The following is a 14,596-nucleotide window of genomic DNA, read 5'->3' as shown; positions in this document are numbered from 1 at the left end:
TTATTTGTGTTGATATACAATGAAATTCATTGTTGATGCATTCTTTGGCTAAATTGTGAACAACAAACACTGATTTGCGATGAATTAAATTAAATATCCAAAATACTTGCAGTGGTAACTTACAAAAATATAGTTTTGTAAGTGTTTGAAAATTCTCAGACTAACCTACTTCTCATGTGACTGTACAATGGGCTTAGAGAACAATTGCTTTGAAAGAAAATAGGCCTACTCTTCTTAAAATTTTAAAAGACCACAATTTAGTTTAAGCCGACAATTGATGATAACCGAACTAGTTTCTCACAAAATGCGAAAATGTTCAGAATTACACAGTATATCACAATATAAACAGGTATTGATAGAATCAATGAAATATGACATAGAAGTGATGCAAACAGTAGAATACACAATTATAGAGCTTTAATTCGGCACATGATCTTCTAAACATGGTCTTACACAAGGGGAAAGTTCCAAGTCAGCTTTTATACACAAATAAACTTGCATATTCCACAGATTTGTCATTTAGCTGATTCTGTGCACAATGGCATGCTGAAGAACAATCCTGCAGCGGAAGTTAATCTCAACCAAAATTGCTAAAATGTACAGCACCAACAAAGCACAGCTTCTACCTGCTGCAGCTATCAATGCACACAATTTTGTGATACAAAAATTAATTATCCATAAGTGCAAAATGGGGTACATACCAAAGAAAAGAGTAATTTGGTTTTTATTTTGATTTTTTGATATCATTCACAACAAATGCCACTTGTGTATGGTTATTTTCCAAATTTAATGTATGTGATTTCAAACAAAATTTTATTGCTAACTGAAAAAAGAATCAGGCTTAAATTCCAGTAATGTATAACTAAATCAGAAATAACTTTAGTAACTGTGCATGATGTGTTTTTCTTTGTCTCAGTTCTTTGTGCACTCTCAAATATGAAACATCACATGTCTTTTGTTACTATGAAGAGGGCGTGAGTGGAGAAGCTCTCCTTTGAACTAAAATAAGAGTATATAATTTTTTGCTGTTTTGATAAATCAGCACATGGAATAAATCTTGTGCAGTGATAGTATGGGATGCACTTTCTCTTGGACCTCTAAGAGAATATGATGAGCCCGAGGATGGAGAATTTTAAAGATGAATACAACATCCAGTTATAGTATTACATTATGCATTGAACTTTCAGTTAATATTTTCTCTTTCCTAGCAGGAAAGCTGTAATTGAAGTGACAAATCCTAGAAGAGTGCATTATTAAGATACCAAACTTCAAGAATGATTTCCCTATAATATTGGAAAGTCCAACATTGCAAAACGAGGGAGTCAATATGAGATACTGCTTTGGTCTGTAGATTTCATAGTTTTTAAGTTTTATTTTTGCATATTTTTATTCATCAGACTGTTGAGCTGCTGACTGAAGATCCTTTTCTTTTTTGGAAGAGTTTTATAAAGGACAAATTTGCATCTTCTAATGTATATTAATTTAGATTGTGTTATAATGTTGCTTGTGCATTACACAACTTGGGAGAGCTGAGGCAGTGACAGAGGCATCTTACAAGACAAACACGATCATAGCCAACAGATAACGTCACAGCTCAGCGCTATCATTCTTTGCTAAAAGAAGAAAAGTAAATCAGAGCTCACCACTAAATTGGAAATCTATTACTGCTACAACCACTGTAGAGAATCAATGCACTGCTCCTCAGTCCATTTGTGTGTATATGTAAAATTTGTGATGAGAATTAATCGTGAGTCATCTTATTGAGTATGGTGAGTATATAATATTCTGGACATGTATGACAATCTGCAGTAAGGTATGCAAAGGAGTGTGCTTCGTTTCTTAGATACTGACATGGATTTTTGAGAATAATTTGTAAAATATTTTAGAAAACAATAGTGACTAAGCGAATGCAGGGTAGGAGGCTGTGCATGAAAAGAGAGAACAGTCTGGTTTTTGTGGTATGCATAAAAATGGTAGAGCTCATAGAATTTGCAGCAATTGTTTATACCTTATGGATAATAAGTAAAGGATGGGGAACACTAGGGGATTAGTGTGACTATCAAACCTTTTCCATGACTCTATATCATGACAACAGTGCACTAAAATTTGAGGAATAAATAACCAGCAACACAGCATGCTGCACTGGCTTTCTATGTGTGTTTCAAAAATATATTTAAATTAGAACATAGTCATGCAACATCATTAATTAAAAGCAGTCAACAACAAATCAGTATTAACATGTAAATCAAAAGATTTTATATTGTTTTGCACCGAAATAACAAAATTCATTCCTTTCACACAAACTGTTACTCTGTGATATCTCTGAAGTAAGGAGACTGCTCAGGCAGCTATCAGCATATTAAAACTTACTACTGTATTAGACGCTATTAAAATTAAAATTATAATCTTTTCACCTTTGCTGAGAGAATTCAGAGTTGGTGCTACTTTCGTTGGTGTTAGTAGGAGATCATATTAGGCATGGTGTATCTAATTAAAGAAGTAATAATAATCAGATTGATTTTCCTTATTGTCATTCAGAAACTATCACTTGCCAGTTTTAAGTTCAATAATAGTGGAATTTAAGGTTCTTAAGAAACAATCATTTTAACAAGCTATGATAATATTGGTCACTGGGGCATACCAGATACCACCTTTTTCAAAATATAGAAGGCAAAATATTACAAAGGCTAGTGTGACTTACTGGATGGTTAAAATTAAACTTTTCCTATTTAACTTGTTATAACATGGAAGCTAATTTCCATATGAGGACCAGACTTGGTAGTGTTGATATCAAGGATGTGGAGAAGAGAAATAATGCAGAATGAATTCAGTTGAAACACTTCAATGTGCTGGTACGGTACATCATACTGTTACATACTAGTACCATTACTGCTACAAAAGGGGCTCAATATGGTGCCCATCAGCGTCCAGAAGTGTCTGAAAGTGCAGGACTGCATTCTGTATAGCAGACTGAAGCATGTCTGTAGGTATGTTGGCTACCTCTCTTGATATGGTACGATCAGACCAGCATATGTGGTAACGTTCCCCTGGTAAATCCTGTCCTTCAGGTAGTGGCACAACTGAAAATCTCAGGGAGTGAGACTAGGTGATAATGCCAGGCAAGCATTTGAAAATGATCAGCTGATAGTTTGATCATTTCAAAATGTGTTTCAGAGAAGCAGGTGAACTTCACGAGTGATGTGTGGTGGGTCCCCATTTTGCATAAAAGCTGTTTAGTTCAATGCGTCTCTCTCTCATAGCATGGGTATGACATACTGGCAAAGCATGTTGCAGTAACATTGGCCTGTCACAGTGCACATTTGGTCCTTGAGTGCCAACCTGTTCAAAAAAGAATGGGCCAGTGATGGACATTGCTGTGAAGCCACACCATACAGTGACATGTTCACCATGCAGAGGAGCTTCTCGCACAGTGACTGGAGATGAAGATCCATCTTTGGTCCTTGAGTGCTAACCTGGATGGTTCAATGATGAATGTTGCTGTGAAGCCATACCTTATGGTGACACGTTCACCATGCAAAGGAGATTCATGCCCAATGATTGGAGGTGAAGAGCCACACACTCAACAATTCTGTGTGTTCACCTCACCCTTCAGGGAAAAATGAACTTTACCTGTCCATAGGATGGTCCAGTCCTCATCAACTGCAATCCCTGTGAGAAAGTGGAGGGCAATGTTAACTCGTTGTTGTGTGTCCTGTGGTGCAAGTTGCTGTGTGATGTGGGTCTTGTACGTATACCATTTGAGAATAGTTTGAAGCACCTTATGTACAGTGGACCACAGGATGTTCAACTGTTGTGACACAACATGCGCACTGCATAGCAACAGCAATTTCATCAACCACCTGTGGTGCAACTGGTTGTCGGTCTCTTCCCAGAGTGATGCCCAGTTCTCCAGTTGATTCAAACTCCTTCATCACGCTCCACACAGTAGGTGGAGAAACAGGACCTTACCATATTCCTTTCAGCTGACAATATTCTCAAAGAGTAGATGCAGCATTACTGTTGTTTTGATAACAGACAGGATTATAATGTCTTAAATAGGAAAAGTTTAATTATAACTGCCCAGTATTTGATATTAATCATCACTTCATCACTGTCATATTAGGTAGCCATCTTAAAAAAACTAAAAATAGTCATCTTAACAGACAAGCAAAAAAACAAAAAAACAAAAAACTGGTATGTGATAACCATAAGATTCACTGTGGAGATGAGGCAGAGGCAGGCTTACAGTTCCTGAATGTTATGGTCAAGACAAGAGTTCATGGCATACTGGACAATAGTGTTGGTAGTTCACAGAATGTGTACATCTCAGATGCAGAGACCCTCCCCAGAAACTGGAACACCTTATGATATACTGGAAAAACAGGTACTCACAATGGAAGTTTAGATGAACTCTGAAACCTAGCACTGCAGTAAAGCCCTTGTAAATGTACAAACTGATGAGAAAGAGGCAGCCTCTGCTTTCATAACCTACAGTAGCTTATTGGGGAAAAAATTGGTGTATACTAAAAAAAGCTGACTAAAAACTATATTCTTCCCACCAATTGAACATAGGTGTTACTGAGAAGTATGATAGATGGGCTCAGTTTGTGGAAGGCTGGGTTATACTGGATTCCACATTACTGAAAGCAGCCACACGTTAGAGAAACAGGGTGCACCATTGACAGTTCATGCCAAGAATGGTAGTGACACATTCAACTGATGTAATCCAGCATGTCAGCAGTCACAGAGCCTTGTTTTCCCAAGACTCATGTGATGTAATACAAATGCATGAATATTTTAGCACAAACATTGAAGTACTGGGACAGTGTTGTTACAGAGGGCATCAAAATAAGCACTAAGGACTTTCTCATCAACCAGGACTGTGGCTGCAGCTCATCAGGGTTTGATAAGCCATGCTGCATCTTATTAAGAATTCACTCACCAAACACAACGATCTGGCAGCCAGGATGGACGGAGTGACTACACCTACACTGCAGCATCCAGGGTGACTTGGTGGGTGGTGTTGGCCACAGCCACCAATGCTGTCCCTTCTTTGACAACTGACATGAACTCTTCAGTGCAGATTGTGTAAGGAATAGCCTGCAGGGGGAGGGGATATGTCAGCTGTGCACTCCCATGAGATCAATTTTTTAGTGGACTTCACTATTGCAACATATCTGATCACTGAAATATTGGGCTTGCAGGACACTATGGACTGGCAGTACACTCATAGACAATTTGATCAATTAGTACACTGGAAGGAACTGAAGAATAACAAAATTATGTAAAATGATCTACTTCTGGTGTGTAACTTTTATAGTGACACCAACCAAAACTATTTGAAAATTTTGATTGCTTGTAAGCTTTTCCATGGAAATTGTATTGCATTTACATTCTCCAAATTTAATGGTATACTTCCAAAGAATTTTCTAACATATATGCTTCCCCTTGAAATATGTTACTGAACTAGCACTGATGAACAGTAATGGTTATTTTGGATCCTGCTTTGTTTATTTAATGAGATATGTACAAGAAACTATAGATGAACCATAATTGGATCAAAGAAAAGTCAGTTACAGACTGTCAGTCATTTCTGTACCTCACTAGACAATGTACTTATTATTAGCGATAATGAATCTGGTTATGTGTTTGCGGGAGTGAGTAAGTGTGTGTGTGTGTGTGTGTGTGTGTGTGTGTGTGTGTGTGTGTGTGTGTTTTATGTTTTCCACAAAGGCCTTGTTAGCTGAAAGCTCATTTTGTGATGGTCTTTTTGCTGTGCCTATCTGCAACTCAGCATCTCAACTATATGAAAACTAGCAACTGTTCTTGTCATAATATTGTTAGATTACATCCTAGATTTTCCAGTGTTTGATAGCCAGTCTGCCTGCACTCAGTGTGTTGTAGTTCATGGAAAAATTCATACAGAAAATTACCATACAGCTGTCATGAAACAGATTTAACAAAATATTTTAACTGAGGTTCACCATAAATGATGTAGTATCTGAGCAGCATGATAGATTAAATGATTACTCTTAGGCAGAAACAACAACCCCCTAGTACCACTCACTTAGTGATCATGAGAATTAGATTAGAATAATTACTGTATGCACAGAAGTATTCAAACAATCATTCTTCCCTCACTCTATAGATGAATGGTAAAGGAAGAAACCCTAATAACTGGTACAGTGGGACATATCCTCAGTCATGCACCTCATGGTGGTTTGCGGAATATAGATATAGATGTAGATGGGGTCAGTATGGCTCCTTCATCTATAAACAGTGCAATAGTCAATTTGCCCTTACACAACTAGCTAAATTTATGCTGTTGCATGTAGTATTATTTGTTGAATTATTACTGTGAGGAATACATGGACAGAAGTAGGTATTGAGGTCTAGCAGCTAAGAACAAACATTGAATGCCATAATTTAATATGAAAGTGTACATCACTTTCATGATCACAAACTCAGACAATTGTCTTGAAAACAACTGAAAAGGAGTAATTCTTGATTGAAACAACAATTTAAATTATTCTATCAGTTTGTTTCTGCAGAGAAACTTCAGAGTCAGAAAATTGTAGTCCCCAAATAATTTATACGTTCCTGTATTTGTGTTATGTCTCAGAGCAACAGATGGAATAGCCACTGTGTTTTACAAATATAATTTATGCACCACTTCAAAAATATCTGAGAGATTAAGATTCAATTGTATTTTTGAATTTGTATGTGTGTTAAAGCAGACAAGAATATCTCTGTTTTGTTGCTAGTAGGTGTTGTTGTTATGGTGGTCTTCAGTCCTGAGACTGGTTTGATGCAGCTCTCCATGTTACCCTATCATGTGCAAGCTTCTTCACCTCCCAGTACTTACTGCAACCCACATCCTTCTGAATCTGCTTAGTGTATTCATCTCTTGGTCTCCCTCTATGATTTATACAATCCATACTGCCCTTCAATGCTAAATTTGTGATCCCTTGATGCCTCAGAACATGTCCTGCTAACTGGTCCCTTTTTTTTTGTCAGGTTGTGCCACATACTCCTCTTCTCCCCAATTCTATTCAATACTTCATCATTAGTTATGTGATCTACCCATCTAATCTTCGGCAGTCTTCTGCAGCACCACATTTCAAAAGCTTCTATTCTCTTCTTGTCCAAACTATTTATCGTCCATGTTTCACTTCCGTGCATGGCTACACTCCATACAAATACTTTCAGAAACTACTTCCTGGCACTTAAATCTATACTCGATATTAACAAATTTCTCTTCTTCAGAAACGCTTTCCTTGCCATTGCCAGTCTACATTTTATATCCTCTCTACTTTGACCATCATCAGTTATTTTGCTCCCCAAATTGCAAAACTCCTTTACTACTTAAAGTGTCTCATTTCCTAATCTAATTCCCTCAGCATCACCCAACTTAATTGGACTACATTCAATTATTCTCGTTTTGCTTTTGTTGATGTTCATCTTATATTCTCCTTTCAAGACACTGTCCATTCCGTTCAACTGCTCTTCCAAGTCCTTTGCTTTCTCTGATAGAATTACAACATCATTGGCAAACCTCAAAGTTTTTATTTCTTCTCCATGGATTTTAATACCTACTCTGAATTTTCCTTTTGTTTCCTTTACTGCTTGCTCAATATACAGACTGAATAACATTGAGGAGAGGCTACAGCCCTGTCTCACTTCCTTCCCAACCACTGCTTCCCTTTCATGCCCCTCGACTCTTATAACTGCCATCTGGTTCCTGTACAAATTGTAAATAGCCTTTTGCTCCCTGTATTTTACCCATGCCACCTTTAGAATTTGAAAGAGAGTATTCCAGTCAACATTGTCAAAAGCTTTCTCTAAGTCTACAAATGCTAGACATGTAGATTTGCCTTTCCTTAATCTTTCTTCTAAGGTAAGTCGTAAGGTCAGTATTGCCTCACATGTTCCAATATTTCTACAGAATCCAAACTGATCTTCCCCGAGGTCAGCTTCTACTAGTTTTTCCTTTCATCTGTAAAGAATTTGCGTTAGTATTTTGCAGCTGTGACTTATTAAAGTGATAGTTCGGTAATTTTCACATCTGTCAACACCTGCTTTCTTTGGGATTGGAATTATTATATTCTTCTTGAAGTCTGAGGGTATTTCGCCTGTCTCATACATCTTGCTCACCAGAAGGTAGAGTTTTGTCATGACTGTCTCTCCCAAGGCCATCAGTAGTTCTAATGGAATGTTGTCTACTTCCGGGGCCTTGTTTCGACTCAGGTCTTTCAGTGCTCTCTCAAACTCTTCACTCAGTATCGTATCTCCCATTTCATCTTCCTCTACATCCTTTTCCATTTCCATAATATTGTCCTCAAGTACATCGTCCTTGTATAGACCCTCTATATACTCCTTCCACCTTTGTGCTTTCCGTTCTTTGCTTAGAACTGTGTTTCCATCTGAGCTTTTGATATTCATACAAGTGGTTCTCTTTTCTCCAAAAGTCTCTTTAAATTTCCTGTAGTCAATATTTATCTTACCCCTAGTGAGATAAGCTTCTACATCCTTAAATTTGTCCTCTAGCCATCCCTACTAGTAAGTATAGACTCACATACTATAAAAAATACTGTCAATATCTGTTATGGACTGTCATGTGGAATGGTAAAAGAACGGAAAAAGAAAATGTAAATAAATGAAGGATGAAAGCTGCAAAGCCTACAAAAATTATGAGCTGTGAACACATTTATTCTATATCTATATCGTTGACATTCTCCCCCCCCCCCCCCCCCATTTCCCCCAAAGATGCTTCCTTTAGTACAAGTTGTTGTAACATGGACAAAGACCCATATTTTCTCACATAAATCATAATGGAGAATTTAAATTAAGCAGGTCACATAAGTTTTAACAAAAACTGATGAGACCACTCTGATTATTTTGTTACACTTATAGAAATATAACCTACATGAAATAACACATACACAAGTTAGATGATCCATGTATACTGGTCTACTGGTTTGTTATTACATTTGTGGTAGAAAAGTGATGACTGTAATTACAAATGATGTACTGGTTTTAACAATTCTCGCTATTATTCATTTTAATACAGTATTATTTACCTTTGACTGTGACTTCATGTTGCACCTTCACATACTTTGTAGCACTACTAGTGATATTATATGTTACATTAGTATTGAATATAGGAGACAATTCTTTGTATGCTGAATTTGCTTCCTGTCCAATAAACCAGTTTAGTAAGAGTAATCCAACTCTTGTCTCTGAAAGATAAAAGATAAAATTCTTAACACACTATATAAAGCACAGACACTGTAGAATACATGAACATAGTAGTCATTATTGAAAAGATACACTCCTCTGTTATTGTTTTTTGGAGCAATAAAGCTCATAAATAGACCATTACCATGAAAAAGAATGTTAACTGAAAAAAAAGTCATTACGTTGTTGCTTGTGGGGGCACCACCTCAAATAGGGTCACTGCCAGGATTCTCATGTGCTGGAATGGAATGTTTGCGACTATAAAATGCATGGTACAAGGTATATGCACTGTATTGTGTCATGTGCCAATAAAAGGTTTGCATCCATATACACACATCAAAAAAGTTTTGCAGCACCCCGGTTCCCAGAACTCCTGAAGACAGACCCTGACAGTGGATATTGTATCACAGACACAGTCGCTTTGACTGTTCAGAGATGTCACTAAACCTGCCCAAAGATGTAAAAAACCATGCATGGGCAGCGCCTATTAGAAGGAGGGTGTCTGATAGCAGGTCAGTTCCAGTAATCCCACCATCCAGGCATCTCAGAGTGAACCAAAGCAATGTTGTTCAGACATGGAGGAGATACAGAGAGACAGGAACTATCAATGACATGCCTTGCTCAGGCCGCCCAAGGGCCACTACTGCAGTGGATGACTGGTGCCTATAGATTATGGCTGCTTTTCATGCAGGCATAGGATGTCGCATTACATCTCAAACTGTGCACAATAGGCTGCATGATGCCCAACTTCACTCCAAACTTCTATGGTGAGGCCCATCTTTGCATCCACAACACCATGCAATGTGGTACAGAAGGGCCCAACAACATGCTGAATGGACCACTCAGGATTGGCATCATGTTCTCTTCACCAGTGAGTGTAGCATATGCCTTCAACCAGACAGTTGTCGGGGACATGTTTGGATGAAATCTGGTCAGGCTGAACGCCTTAGACACACTGACCAGTGAGCGCAGCAAGGTGGAGGTTCCCTGCTGTTTTGGGGTGGCATTATGTGGAGCCAACATATGCCACTGGTGGCCATAGGAGGTGCCGTAACGGCTGTATAATACGTGAATGCAATCCTCCGACTGATAGTGCAACCACATCAGAAGCATGTTGGCAAGGCATTCGTCTTCATGGATGACAATTCTCGCCCCAATTGTGAACATCTTGTAAATGACTTCTTTCAGGATAATGACATTGCTTGGCTAGAGTACATCCCTATCGAACATGCCTGGGATAGACTGAAAAGGGCTGTTTATGGACGACATGACCCACCAACTACTCTGAGGGATCTACACCAAAATTCCATTGATGAGTGGGACAATCTGAACCCACAGTGCCTTGATGAACTTGTGGATAGTATGCCATGATGAGTAGAGGCATGCATGAAAGCCACTGGGTATTACAGGTACTGGTGTGTACAGCAATCTGGACCACGACCTCTGAAGATCTTGCTGTATAGTGGTACAACATACAATGTGTGGTTTCCAGTAGCAATAAAAAGGGTGAAAATAGTGTTTTTGTTGATCTCTACCCCAATTTTCTATACAGGTTCTGGAACTCTCGGAACCGAGGTGATGCAAAACTCTTTTTGATGAGTGTATAATGCCCCGTATATTAATGGTATGTTACCCTACCCTGTACAATGGAAACTACCTACACTGGCGACCTGACTATCAAGAAAGCTGTGATAACCACAAAATTTCACAATGAATCACCTTATTGCATATTAACAATACAGCCATTGGACATGAAACCTGTTTAGTCAGCAAAATTAGAATTATATATTAATACATTCAGCTGCTCATGGGCATTGATATATATCAACAGGGACAGGTGAAAATGTGTGCTCCAACCGGAACTTGAACCCAGGATCTCCTGCTTACATGGCAGAAGCTCCATCCATCTGAGCCACCGAGGGCACAGAGGATAGTGCGACTGCAGGGACTATCTTCCCTCCCCTGAGACCCACATTCTCACCTTATATGTCCACATATTACATTTGTAGTGTCCCAACCCAACACAATCATTACTTGTGGAAGATATTCTTACCAAGTCCCGTAAGAGTTCAGGTAATATGCGTGCATCTGCATGGAAGAGGAAGGTCTTGGCCGGTATTGCCAGAACTATATACTTAAATGGATATGGTGTCTGTTCTTTCGGACATATAAGGTGAGAATGTGGGTCTCGCAGAAGGCATGCACAAGATAGACCCTGCAGTTTCACTATCCTCTGTGTTCTCAGTGGCTCAGGTGGATAGAGTGTCTGCCATGTAAACAGGAGATCCTGCATTCGAGTCCCGGTCGGGGCACACATTTTCACCTGTTGCTGTTGATATATATCAATGCCCATCAGCAGCTGAAGCTATTAATATATAATTCTAATTTCATTCTAGATGGTTGCAGGTCATCAATGGTGTCTGTTGTTTCGGAAATGTCCAAAACAACAGACACTGTATCCATATAAGTTATGTTTTGTCAGCTGTCCCACATGCCTCTACTGCTTTGATTTTATCAGAACCTGCTGCCACTCAGTGTCCCCATTATCTTCAACAGCACACAATATGAAACATGACCAGGATGATAGCACAAATGTTGCCTTGCAGTGAGTGTGAAGCAACAATTGCTACTAATATAGCCATTATCAATGGACTTACTTTCTGAACTTACTTTGGAAAGTTTCATTAATACTCCATCCTTAGTGTGTCAATCATGTCTTCCGCCCCTACTGCACCACAATCGTCGTCATCCAATACAGCCACTTTGCATTAGTGACTGCTGTTCAATGTTGACACTACATGTGGTCCTACAATCACATCTCTGATGCCATCAGTAGCCCCTGTCATTTCTAAGTGTTTGGCTCCCACAGTACATTTGTCAGTGGACTGTATAGCGCAACACCAATCTATACTTAAACCTAAACTCCTACCTTTCTCGTCCAACTAAGTGACATTGTGGTTTGCAATGGCAGAAAGAATTGTTTCTTCACTAAGCATAGTGGATGATAGTCTGAAGTGTGTTATGCTGATCTGCCATCTTAAAAAAACATGATGAACTAATTAACGATGTGATACTCAGCCCTGCTCCCTACAACATGTTCAACGTTGCAGAGGCAGCATTGCTACAATGGGTCACTCGCACCCCAGAGCAACAGGTGTGGCAAGTGATCTATTTTGAACAACTCACTGGTCTTCTTCTCATCTGTAGTGCCAACTACACTCCTTGGTGGATCCTGCTTTGAGGTTGGACCCTATACTGGATGCTGTACATTGTTCACTTCTGCCTCAACTACAACCAACCATGATAGTGCATGAGGCAGCACCATTGTACAATAAACCAGCCTTAGTAGACAGGCTGCTGATGGTTGCGCAGCACATCACTATGGGTGAGCCTGCCCCAGCCACCTTATCAGCAGGCATGCACTCAGAACAAACTCAAAACCACCTGACTTCAAGAGAAGCTGAAGTTGCAGATCCACTTCGGAGTACTGGAATGTGGTGTACACATGGCGTCACACCATTTGCAGACAGTAACACGTCAGGTAAACGGCTACACCACTGTTCGTATCACCTGCAGACTGGCACCACTGCTTGCAACTGTCTGCATTCCCGGGCGCAGTAGGTGCACCAGCTCATGTCAGAACATGAAGTTGCCTCTCTTCCATGACTTTAACATCCGCTGAAGGACGTCATGAATTTGTCATCAATCTACAAACACATACTTCATTACTGACATGGGTCCAGAGGTACACCCAGTACCCAGACAGCTGTTTGAACTGCACTCTGAAGCCCTTTGGTTACACCACCAGGCAGCTAATGATGGTAGCATCAACGTCCATGACACTGCGAATCATGTCGTAAAACTCAAGAATGGATGAGCTATGCCGCCCTTTGATTTTCCACATTGCTTTTGTTGCTGATCCTGTGCTGTGGATCAACTTTATCTACAGATTTTGTCTCTCCCCCAATCTCAACCATGTTCCCTTATACCACCATATGATACATAAGTCCATCCCAGGACTATTTACCCGGGCTCCATCACAGACCTCAAACCAATGCTCGCACACAAATGTAGCCTCCGCCACTGCTGACTCTGACTGTTATTGAATTCTTCACAAGTACATTGTGAAGTTGAAAGCTATCATTAGAGTCAAGCAATGTTCCCTCACGACTCACAATGTTTTTGGTTGCTACATTCCACCAATGAATACCTCCATCAACAGACACAAGAAAAACAAGTCCTATGTCTATCACATGCTGTGATTACCTTCGTCAGTGTGATCATGCTCTCAATGTTCTGATATTCCATCATGCCACAGACTGAGGAAGAAGCCCTACAAGACCCTCTGTGGTGACACAGGCCAGTATAATGCTTTCCATGTTGTCCCTCCTGTCCAATCTTCAGAATGACATGTGGGAGTTTAGGGTCTATGAGCATGCTATCAGGAATGGTATGACAAGCCACATCAATATGACTCCAGACCTGCCCTTCAGTGACAAAGCATGGCAGCTTGCACCTGTTGTCCTCCATGTAGCTAAGGCAGTGGTGATAAACTGGTGCACTTGTGTATCATTTGTCTTTTGTACAGTGCTTGGGCCTCTCCCATAAAGTTGGCCCCTAAGAAAATTGGTTCTGTCTGGCTATGTGGTGTCTACAGGGCTCTCTATCTCCTGCACAATTCAAGAAAACAATCATGTTTCAAACATCCAAGACTTCATACATTCGATTGAGGGGGTACGACTTTTAGTGTGACAGATTGCCTCAAGGGCTATTATCAAATCCCCATGCACACAGACAATGTCATAATGATGGCTAACTTTACAACCTTTGACCTCTTTGAGTTCTTTGTCATGCCCTTTGGACTGAAGAATGCAGCTAAAATGTGGCAATGATTTATTGATGAGGTGTTCTTCAGTCTCGATTGCTGTTATGCATACCTGGATGATACCTTAATTTCCTCCAAAAACTCTCAAATCTATGAAAGATGCCTCAGTCTCATTCTTGCTGCCATTCATGATACATGGGTTACCATCAATACGGAAAAATTGCAGTTGCAGAAGCGAGAGGTAACATTTCTTGGACACACTCAATGACAGTCAGCACATGACAAATTTATTGTCTGATTTCATTGTCCTGTTCTCCACTGATATTTCTCATCTTGAAGGAATTACATCTCACATGTGAGCATGATCACCCTCACTCTTGATTAGAGTAGACTGGCTGAGGTACAAGAACGTGACCTGACAATTTAGCCCTACTCAATGACAGTTTCTCCAGTCTCAAAATTCAATGATGCCTTGAGTGCTAACATAGTAAGATGGCTGCCACATGCAAATGCTACTTCATAACTTCAAAAACT

At 39.6% G+C, this 14,596-nt stretch overlaps 1 protein-coding gene across 1 annotated transcript in view; it reads right to left on the bottom strand.

Moving 5' to 3' along the window:
* Positions 1–14,596, bottom strand: part of LOC126267924 (uncharacterized) — a 161,412-nt gene that overhangs the window by 50,336 nt on the left and 96,480 nt on the right. Inside the window, exon 4 of the mRNA XM_049973233.1 lies at positions 9,081–9,239. Coding sequence (XP_049829190.1) covers positions 9,081–9,239 — 159 coding nt within the window. The remainder of the gene's footprint in view (positions 1–9,080; positions 9,240–14,596) is intronic.

The sequence above is a fragment of the Schistocerca gregaria genome, chromosome 4 (assembly GCF_023897955.1).
Source record: "Schistocerca gregaria isolate iqSchGreg1 chromosome 4, iqSchGreg1.2, whole genome shotgun sequence".
Classification (NCBI taxonomy): Eukaryota; Metazoa; Arthropoda; class Insecta; order Orthoptera; family Acrididae; genus Schistocerca; species Schistocerca gregaria.
This window is presented reverse-complemented; position numbering and strand designations above follow the sequence as displayed.